Genomic DNA, 10,639 nt, shown 5'->3' with positions numbered 1-10,639 from the left:
CAAAAACCTCTCAAAAAAAAAAAAAAAAAAAGAAGACTACTAAATAAAATTAAATTAATAATTCTTAACTCTTATATATATATATATTAGGTTGTAGGAAAAGTCATGATGCATTTTTGCACAGAAAAATAGAAAAATATGTCATGACATTCCCAACAATCTAATATAGATCTATACACACACAACACCTAATGCTATTTGGTAAAGAAAAGGACTAAATATATTACTTAATGTTACAAAAATATCAGAAATAAAATTAATTGACAAATTTTGGGAAGAGTGACTAAATAGCATAAGTCCTCATCTTTCATTACCTTTTTTTTTTTTTTTTTTTTTTAAGAGGTTTTCACTATAGGGCACATGTGCTTGCCCAACATTGCTGGACTCTCATGTCGTAGTCAACCAGTTCGAGTCCAGGACCCAGTGGCTTAAAACTCATGCCAGGCACATGTGCATGTGTGTTCAAAATCACTAGAGGAGAATGGTGTGCAGTGTGGCTATTCCCCCCAGGTGATTTCTCACTTTCTGTCTCTCTGGGGAGCACATGCACCCTACAGTAAAAATCTCTCTAAAAAATAAAAATAAATTAAAAAGAAGTTTTTGCCATGGAACATGTGCACTCAGGGAAACAGAGAGGGACCATGCCTTGGGGGAGTGGCCACATTGCAATCTCTTCTCCATTCTCCCCCTGGGATCTTAGGCACACACACACATACCTGAGTTTCAAGTCACAGGTCCAGGACTCAAACTGCACTTGACCATGTTGGACTCCAGCACCTTAACCATTATGCCACCTGCTGGCCCCTATCTTTTATTTTTTAATTTGCTAGAGGGCATGTGTGCTCACCAGAGAGAGACAAAGAGAAGAGAAGGAGAAAGCATCTCCCCAACAGGGCATGTTCATGCCACAGTCCCTTCTCCTCCATTTCTCCACCCTGTTGGGATTTTGGGCATGTACACACAGGTGCCCAGCATGTTTTTCAAGCCACTGGGGCCAGGGTTCCAACTGCATGGTTGGCCACGAGGGATCTGATTCTCTTACCCACTATATCATAGGGCTAGCCCTCATTATTGTAACAGTAGTAGAAACAGTCAACATTTATTAAGCACTAAAGTGCTAACATTCTTGGCAATACTTTACATCAATCTCCTAATTCAATGTTCAAATTATTCCATGAGATAAATCCTACTGTTACGTTCATTTCATAGACAAGGAAACTGAGGCAAAGATTGCATAATTATTTGTCTAAGGCTATGTAGGTTAGAAGTAAGAGAACCAATATTAAACCAAGGCTATCTGACTTCAGTACTTTTCTTTTTAGAGGTTTCTGCCTTATGGCACATGCATTCACTGGAGAGAGAGGGAGAGAGAGAGACAGTGAGAGGGAAAGTAAGAAATCATCCTGGGGGAGATGACCACATCACAATCCCTTCTCCTCCATTCTCCTCTCAGGATCTCGGGCATGCACGCATACATGCCTGGCGTGATTTTCAAGTTCCCGAGTCCAGGACTCGAACTACAGTCAGCCGTGTGGGAGCTCAGCAACATAACTGCTATGCCATCTGCTAGCTCCTGACTTCAGTGCCCTTTATCAGCCATAGTAGACTATCTCACGGATAATGGAAAGGTCAGGAAATACCATGTAAAGTTAACAAATCAGATATAAGTATGTCAGTAATTGTTAATTATCACTAACTGCCTAAACAATTAAAAACAAGCAGTTATGGGAAACAGCAGTTGGCGTAATGGCTGTGTCGCTGGACTCCCACGTAGTTGACCGCAGTTCGCGTCCCAGACCCAGTGGCTTAAACTCACGCCGGGTGCGTGTGCGTGCGTGCCCAAGTTCCCGAGAGGAGAATGGAGGAGAAGGGATTGTGGCATGACCATCCCCCCTGGGGGGTGATTTCTTGCATTCTGTCTCTCTCTCTCTGTCTGTCTGGCGAGCGCATGCACCCTATAGTGAAAATCTCTCCAAAATAAATAAATAAATAAATAGAAATAAAATTAAAAAAAAAAAACAAGCAGTTACAACCAAGCAGTTATATTCAATGAGAGTGAAGAATAGGGAGGGAATCCAATTATGGGCTTAATACTATTCTCTGTTCTTTGAAGTTTTCTATACTTTTCAGTTTAGAAAACTAAAAAGTTTTTTCTTAAGTTTGTTTTATTTATTGAGAGAGAGAGACACCCTTGACAGGGTCTTGTATGTCACAGTGTTGGCCTCCTAACCAGCCGACATTACAGGCGGGCCCAGGAGCACTCAGCATGTTAAGGTCAACCGAGGATCTGAACATAGGCCTCCTATGTGGTTTCAGTATTGCACAACAGCCATCCCTCCAACTGCACCCCTGCAATTGGGCCCACAAAGTAGTTTTATTTATGTATAGATAGATATATAGACAGATAGATATAGATATGTAGGTATATAGATATATAAAAAAATAATAAGCAGAAGGAGAGACAGACAAATGGACAGGAAAAAAAGTTACACGCCTAACCAAAAAAACTGCATCTTCCATTACACAGTGAGTTAAATTGCAGGGGGACCAGCAGTTGGTGTAATGGCTATGTTGCTGGACTCCCATGTAGTCAACCATGGTTCGAGTCCCAGACCTGGTAGCTTAAACTCATGCTGGGCACATGTGCATGTGTGCCCAAGATCCCGAGAGGAGAATGGAGGAAAAGGGATTGAGGAATGACCATCCCCCCCCTGGGGGGGGGTGTCCCGCTTTCTGTCTCTCTGTCTTTCTGGCAAGCACTTATGCCCTATAGCAAAAATCTCTCCCCCCCAAAAAAAAGTTTCTTTCCTCAGTAGTTATATCATTTTCCTGTTCCTTAAAAGCCACTTAACAAGGCCTTGGGCTCCTAACCTATGCTGAACAACTTTGAACTCCTATGCAAAATAAAAATAATCCTGTAATATAATTTTTTTAAATTATCATAAGGCATGTGTATATGTGCACACAAGAGATGGAGAGAAGAAAAAAACCCTGGTAGAGAAACAAAGCATCCCCCAGTGAGGCCTAATTATGCCATAATCCTTTTAACTCTATTTCTAAAAATCCATGGGGGCCAGAAGGTAGCACAACAGTTAAGATGTTGGATCCAACATGGTGGACCCTGTAGTGCGAGTCCTAGAACTGGCGGCTTGAAAAACACACCTGGGCCTACATGTGTGCGTGCTCAAGGTCCTGAGAAGAAAATGGAGGAAAAAGGACAGCAGCATGGCCATTTTTTTGGAGCAGTGATTTTTTTCACTTTTCCTCTCTTTCCGTCTCTTTCCAGCAAGTATATGTGCTCTATGGCAAAAATCTAAAAAAAAAAAAACAAAAAAAAAAAATCTAAAAAAATGCAAAAGAAAAAGAGAAAAACTACAGGCTATGTTGAATAAGAGCTCATTAGAAAAATAAAAACCAATTTTCTCTGCAATCTTTTGCTAAATGTTACTACATGCATCACCTTGTCATAATATGTGGTATTATTAATTAAAATTGTGTCTGTGCTTTTTAGAAAATATATAATACTTTAATCAAAAGAAGAGCAAGGTCAGAGTCAAATGCACAGGATGGAAAAGGGATTAAGAGACAGGAGACTGCCAAGATTCAGAGCCTTTTTCACATCAGCTAAGCTGCTTCATCAGTCATCATTACAGTAATAAACCAAGCACTTTAAAATTCATAATACAATTCTCATCCTGGACAAGATGACCTCTTTAGACACAGGGGAAAAAAAGCCTTTACCTCACTCCACTGAAAGACCCATTTATTATTTTCAGTATCAGAACTATCTTAGATCATTTAGTTCCTGTTGCCTTCTCCCTGACTGTTCAGTGTTGTGTCCATTCAGATCATTAGCACTTGTAACTGGCATCCAATCCAGAAATTTCCAAGAACTAAAGTTGGATCAAAGGGGAATTTTCTACTTTTCTTCCTGACTGTGACATTAATGATGTGGGACTCCGGCCTTCTCTCTCACATCTCCCTCCCTTTACCTTCCTCTTCATCTAAGACCTACACAGCTATGTTTTTTCTCTTTCTTATACTCAGGCAGTTGGATGTAGGAAAGTAAGCACATACTTACATGTACCAAATGCAGGTGACTACCTCACCCATTACGGCCTTCGCAGTTTCTGCCCCTCTGTCATCTTGCAAGGTCAGCTTCATCTCCCAACCCTTTCTCCCTCGCTGATGTGCAAACTTCCTGGCTCCATCCTCTCTTCCACCTCCCCCACAGCAGGAACTCTATGTCCTACTCTCCAGCAGCAAAGGTGTCTGCATGACCAACTCTTGAGACATTTTTCCCTCTTAGGTCAGAGGAAGGAACATAAGTAATAACACAGTAACAAGAGTCATGTGCACAATGCGCTCATGTTCCTCATCGACATACTTTAGTGCAATTTTTCTGTAAACCAAAACCCATTCTAAAAAATCACCAATTAAATATCCAAAAAAAAAAAAAAAAGGAAGTCTTCATAAAGACCTATTTGGACATATAAAACATGAAAGCATCTGTCACCCATGAACCTATACCACAAGAAATGCTAAAAGAAGTCTAAGAAGAAGGAAAATACTACTAGGTGGAAATATGAATCCATAAACAGGAGTGAAGACTATTAGAAATGATAACCAGATAGCAAATATATTTTTATTATTTAAACTTCCTTAAAGTTGACTTTAAAACAAAAATTTATAAAACAACATAATGGGGTATATACAGCATATGTAAAAGCAAAATACTTGATAGTAACAGCACAAAATCCAGAAAGGGAGAAATTAATATATATATAGTGACAAAGTTTGGTTGTTTTATTTTTTAATTTGCCAGAGAGCACACGAATTCACTAAAGAGACAGACAGAAAGCAAGAAAAGCACTACCCATAAGGAATGGTCATGCCACAATGCCTTCTCCTCTATCTCTCCTTCCCATCAGGATTTTAGGAATGCACATATGTACCTGGTATGTGCAAGGTTCTTACACTAAATGAGATGGGTATATCATTTGATAATAGTTTGTGATGTGTTAAATATGCATACTATAAACCTTACAACAACCACTAAAATAACAGAGTTACTGCTAACAAGCCCACCAAAACAGACAAAATGGGTTCAAAAAAGTCTCAATTAATACAAAGGAGGACAGTAAAAAAAAGAAGGTACCAGCTGGTAGTGGTGGCTACACAATAATGCCAATGTACTTACGTAGACACTTAAAACTGGCTGAAATGGTAGGCCATCCAGTGGCCTGGTGGTTAAGGCAGCTGGATTCCACATGGCCAACAGCATAAGTAGAGTCCTGGTCCAGTGGTTTGAAAAGCACACCAGGAGTGTGTATGTGTGTGTGTGTGTGTGTGTGTGTGTGCCCAAAATCCCAAAAAGGAGAGACAGAAGAGAAGGAATTGTAGTATGACTATCCCCCATTGGGGATGCTTCTTCATATTCTCTCTCTGTGTCGCTATGGCAAGCACAAGTATACTCTAGCGAAAAAAATAAATAAATAAAAATAAAAGGGTGCAGCAGGGAGCACAGGTGGTTAAGGTACTGGATCCCACATGGCTGACTCCAAGGTTCAAGTTCCAAACCCAGCAACCTGAGGAAAATGGCAGGTGCACGTGTTCCCTGCCCAAAATCTCAAGAGAAGAATGGAGAAAAAGAGATTGCAGTGTGGCCATCCCCCCAGGGATGATGTTACCTCTGTCTCTCTCTCTCTCTCTCTTCCTCTTTCTTCCTCTCTCTCTCATGAGTGAACCACCCTATAGTAAAAAAAAAATCTTTAAAAAAAAAGTCTTATAGGTTAAAATGGTAAATTCTATGTTGTGTATATTTTACTACAAAAAAAGTGAAAAATTAAAAGGAAAAAGAGGAGTTCCTACAATATCCAGACACACAATTGCTAGCTTTCACGCAGTATAGAATTGGCACTTGCCATGTCTGTAGCAACACATGTAAAAACAATTTAAGCAAAGAAAGAAAGAAGAAATACTTCATTTTTATGCTTTAAAATAATTTCTATGTCCAGCCAGGTAACACAGTCCATAGCAAGCTGCATGGCCATGGGTGCTAGAAGCCATGTAGCTGACCAGTTATGACCCCCCGTTGGGCCTGAAAACATGTTGGGTGTGAGTATGCAAGCCCAAGATCCTTACAAGCTGAAGAACTATCACGCTTACACCATGACAAAACACAGTTGAGGGTGTTTCTGTCTTTCTGTCTCTTGCACATACATTATCATGGGTAAAATAAAATAAACTTAAAATAAAATGTCTCATGGGGGGGAGCCAACAGGTGGTATGGTAGTTAAGGTCCCACAAAGTTGACAGTGGTTTGCCTCCAGGGCAAAATGGCTTGAACATCATGCCAGGCACTTGTGTGTGTGTGCCCAAAATCCCAAAAGGCAAATGGAAAAGAAGGGATTATAGCGTGGCCATCCCCAGGGGTGATTTCCCTCTCTCTGTATTTCTGTCTCCCTGTGTATCCTCTGTCTCTCCACTGAGTACATGCACTCTATGACAAAATCCTTAAAACAAACAAACAAACAAAAAATTCTAATAGGAAGTCTAAAGAATTGCTTTGTGTTCTTTAAAGTACCTTTCAAATTTTATTAGTGACTTACAGAAAAATAACTATACGACACTATGTGCCCATTTCAGGATGAGATTAGCTGTTCTGCTAAAAACCACAAAGTGAGTTCTAGAATTAAAAATGAAAGAGGCTATGGTTTAGCTTTTATAGTATCTTGTGCTAATAAAAGCCATAAGCAAAAAAATACTAAATTTAAGTTAGAATTGTGACCTGAATTATAACCACATCGACTACATGGGAGTACACCTTTAACCACTATGCCACCTGCCGGCCTCCAATAGGACAATTTTTAAGGAAACTAGTCCATAACTTTTGATGATATACAAGCTCATACATGGGGTGGGAAAATAGTATTAAGTACCTTCTTAGTGCCAGGCACTTATGAGGGATTCAGTAACACGGCCCCCTGCCCTTCAGCACCCATATGATCTGCCGATCAGACTCAACTCCCTCTCCTGAAAAACTTCCTTTGCTTTTTGCTAGGTGTCAACTAAAAGGTCCCTTCCTTGAAGAGCCTTTTATTTTGTTATTCTAAAGCTATCCTAGAGTAGCTCCCTTTCCTTTCTTTATAGCACTTTTTACAATCTCTATTATTATTACATGATTATGATTATTGCTTTTATTATTTTATCCCACTCACATTAGGAATGCGAGCTCTATAAGTGAACAAATCCCGTCTGCCTTCTTTACCACTGTACCCTTGGTGACTAGCACAATAGTAGATGACCATACTAAAATAACTTATTTTAATTTTTTTTTATGTTTTGTTTGTTTGTTTTTGCCATAGGATGTATGCACTTGCCAAAGAGAGACAGAAAGAGAAATTACCCCTCCAGTGAGGACTGCCATGCCACAATCCCTTCTCCTCCATTCTCCTCTCGGGATTGTGGGCAAGTGTATGCGTGCGTGATGCACACACACACACACACATCCAGTGTGAGCTTCAAGCCAAGTCTGGGACTAGAATTATGGTTGGTCATGTGGAAGTCCAGCACCTTAACCACCAAGCCACTGCTGGACCCAATACTTATTGAATAAATAAAAATATGAACTGTAACTCGGATAAGCTTCATGATGACCTATACTTCCCGAGGTTAGTTAGTCCCAAATTCCCAGATTTGCTCCCTTAGGCATGAAGGCATATACTGGGTACTCACCTCTATCTGAGTAACATTGATGACCAGCACCACTACCATCAATACTGCAAACAGATAGCAGAAAATTCGTAGTTTAGAGAAATGGGTCCACATTGTCCAGCTGTGTCTTGATCACCCATGGCCGACACCATGCTACCCTCACTCCTCAGAACTCCATGTCTTTATTTTGTGACCTGTAGATGAGCTTTCTGCTTCGTTTGCTTCATGCTGCTAGTAGCCTTATGAGCTCTTTCGGTAGAAAAGAGACTGCAGTTGATTCCAGAAGCACATCTTTTCTTCAATGAACTCCTTCAAAGAGAGAAGATGAGAGAACATCATCAACTGCAATAGCCTGGGGTAGAGTAAGAGGCAAAACACATTTCTTTATCCAGAGTCATGAGATGAGAGCAAACAGCAGAGCACGGTAATACCTATTCCACTTCCAGACAACCTCCTCAAAGTTTCCTCACCCAACTCGAGGTTTCTATGTAAATATAGTATTTGTCCTATTACCTGTTTAAGTTTTAACTTTTTTCCCCCAGGGAGATTTTTGCTATAGGGCATGTGTGCTTGCCAGACAGAGCCAGAAAGTGAGAAATCACTCCCCAGGAGAGATGGCCACATCACAATTCCTTCTCCATTTTCTTCTTGGGATTTTGGGCATGCAAACACATCCAGCATGAGTTTTAAGCTGCCGGGTAATGGGATTAGACCTGCGGTCAACTACCTGAGAGTCTAGCAATGTGACCATTATGCTTAAGATTTAACTTTTAGGAGAGCAACGAAGAATGTCTTCAAACTCATAAACTGCAAATAAAATTATTAAATTTCTACAGAGATCTAAGTAAATAAAATCACTTTCCTTCCCTTATATTTGTTATATAACAATACCATATTAATTATATTTAAAGAGCTTAGGGAACCAGCAGTTAGCGTAATGGCTATGTCACTGAACTCCCACGTAGTTGACGGCGGTTCGCACCCTAGACCCGGTGGCTTAAAACTCATGCCGGGCGCGTGTGCGCCCAAGATCCCGAGAGGAGAATGGAGGAGAAGGGATTGCGGCGTGACCATCCCCCCAGGGGGTGATTTCTCGCTTTCTGTCTCTATGTCTCTCTCTGTCTGTCTGGCGAGCACACGCACCCTATAGCAAAAAAAAATCTCTCCAAAAAAAAAAAAGAGCTTAAAGAGGAGCCCTTGCATTTTTATGAGGAGTACTGAGACGTTTTACAAACCACTGAGACAGTCTCCAGAAAACAAGGAGTGCCATCTCTCTGTACAGCAGGAGACGGGAAACATCCTTTCGGTTTCCGGCTCCCCCACATCCGTGGCCCCGGTACTACTTCAGATGTGTAACAAAGTGCAGGAGGACAGACACTGGCCCTGAAGATGTGGAGTAGGAAAGTTAAGTTTGAGGATAACTCCTTCATCACACCTATGAGAGGCAGAGGACTTCAGAGTCTGTCACTCTTAACTGTTCTCCCACTTAACGAGTTCAAAATGCTTTCTCCAGTTGCTATTTTGGTATAAACAGAGGAGGTCTTAGTGCTTTCTTCCAAGGGAGACTTTCCATGGAGGTCAGAATATAGAGGTAAATAAGGAAAGGGTGCACAGTCATGGTGCACAGTGTACCAGAATGACTCAGCTGCATCAACGCTTCCGTCAGCTTTGTGCTGGACCTGGCAACTCCTGATTTTTTTTTTTTTTTTAATTTTGCCAGAGAGATGGAGGTGGGGACGGGGAGCATGTTCCAAGAGGGATGATCACACTGCAATCCCCTTTCTTTCATCTCTCCCTTCTTTTGGCACCCTGAGCACACATGCAATCCCAAGTATGTTTCTCAAGCAACAGGGTCTAGAACTCAAACCACACTGTCAGCCATACATGTATGACTCAGCAGCCGAAGCCATCATGTCACCAGCGGGCCCACCCATTTCCTCACTGTACTACTCCACCTCTCCGAACCATTCCCAACCACAAGGATCACACCAACACTTTTCCAACTCAGTTAAAGAAAGAAGACAAAGCTGAGCTAATCCAACATGCTCTCTGTCCTCAGAACTGCCATGGCACTTATTATGTGCACTTCTCACCTATCTCTATTTGTATGTCTTTGTCTCTCCAACTATACTATACCAATTGTTACTTTATTTAAAAAACACACATACAAAATTAAAAAAAAAAAAAAGCCACTTCCAGGGAACTGGATCCTACACTGTTGACTTCAGTTCAAACCCTAGCCCAAGCAGCTTAATAAACATGCCAGACACACATTCACATGTGCCCCAAATCCTGAAAGCATGGGGAAATGGAGGTGAAGAGACAGCAGCAAGACCACACCCTGCTGGGAGAGCACTTTTTCCTTCTCTCTGGCGAATGGCCATGCCCCCTGGCAAATTAAGAAATAAACAGAAACGGACACATGAGAGAAAAAGCAACTTAATAATACATGGTACTTTTTGGATTCCCTGATGACATTTCTCTCTTCGCATGGTATACACTGATTCAACAGTCCATGCAACAGAAAATTATGGCAGGCGGCTCCAAGGCCTGGTGGTTGAAGCGGCCAGATCCCAAGTGGCCAACTGATCAGTATGAGTTTAGGACCCAGTGGCTTGAGAAATACGCTGGGTGCACAAGCAAGCATGCCCAAAATTACAAAAGGAGGAGAAATGGAGAAGAGCCTGCAGCATGGCCATTCCCCATGGGGGATGCATTCCTCTCCCTCTCTTTTTGTCTCTCTCTGGCAAACACGTGCACCCTCTGACAAAAAAAAAAAAAACAACAATCATAATAAATTATGGAGGCCTACTCTACTATACACCATACTAAGAAATTCCCCTTGGGGGACCAGCAGTTAGCGTAATGGCTATGTTGCTGGACTCCCATGTAGTCGACCACAGTTCGCGTCCCGGACCCGGTG

The 10,639-nt window shown here is 41.3% G+C and overlaps 1 protein-coding gene across 1 annotated transcript in view; it reads right to left on the bottom strand.

The window, feature by feature from the left end:
- Positions 1–10,639, bottom strand: part of NXPE3 (neurexophilin and PC-esterase domain family member 3) — a 44,173-nt gene that overhangs the window by 30,578 nt on the left and 2,956 nt on the right. The window contains exon 2 of the mRNA XM_006143584.3: positions 7,738–8,025. Within this exon, the coding sequence (XP_006143646.1) occupies positions 7,738–7,830 (93 nt within the window). The 5' untranslated portion in view covers positions 7,831–8,025. The remainder of the gene's footprint in view (positions 1–7,737; positions 8,026–10,639) is intronic.

Source organism: Tupaia chinensis, unplaced genomic scaffold (assembly GCF_000334495.1).
Source record: "Tupaia chinensis unplaced genomic scaffold, TupChi_1.0 Scaffold000100_1, whole genome shotgun sequence".
NCBI lineage: Eukaryota > Metazoa > Chordata > Mammalia > Scandentia > Tupaiidae > Tupaia > Tupaia belangeri.
This window is presented reverse-complemented; position numbering and strand designations above follow the sequence as displayed.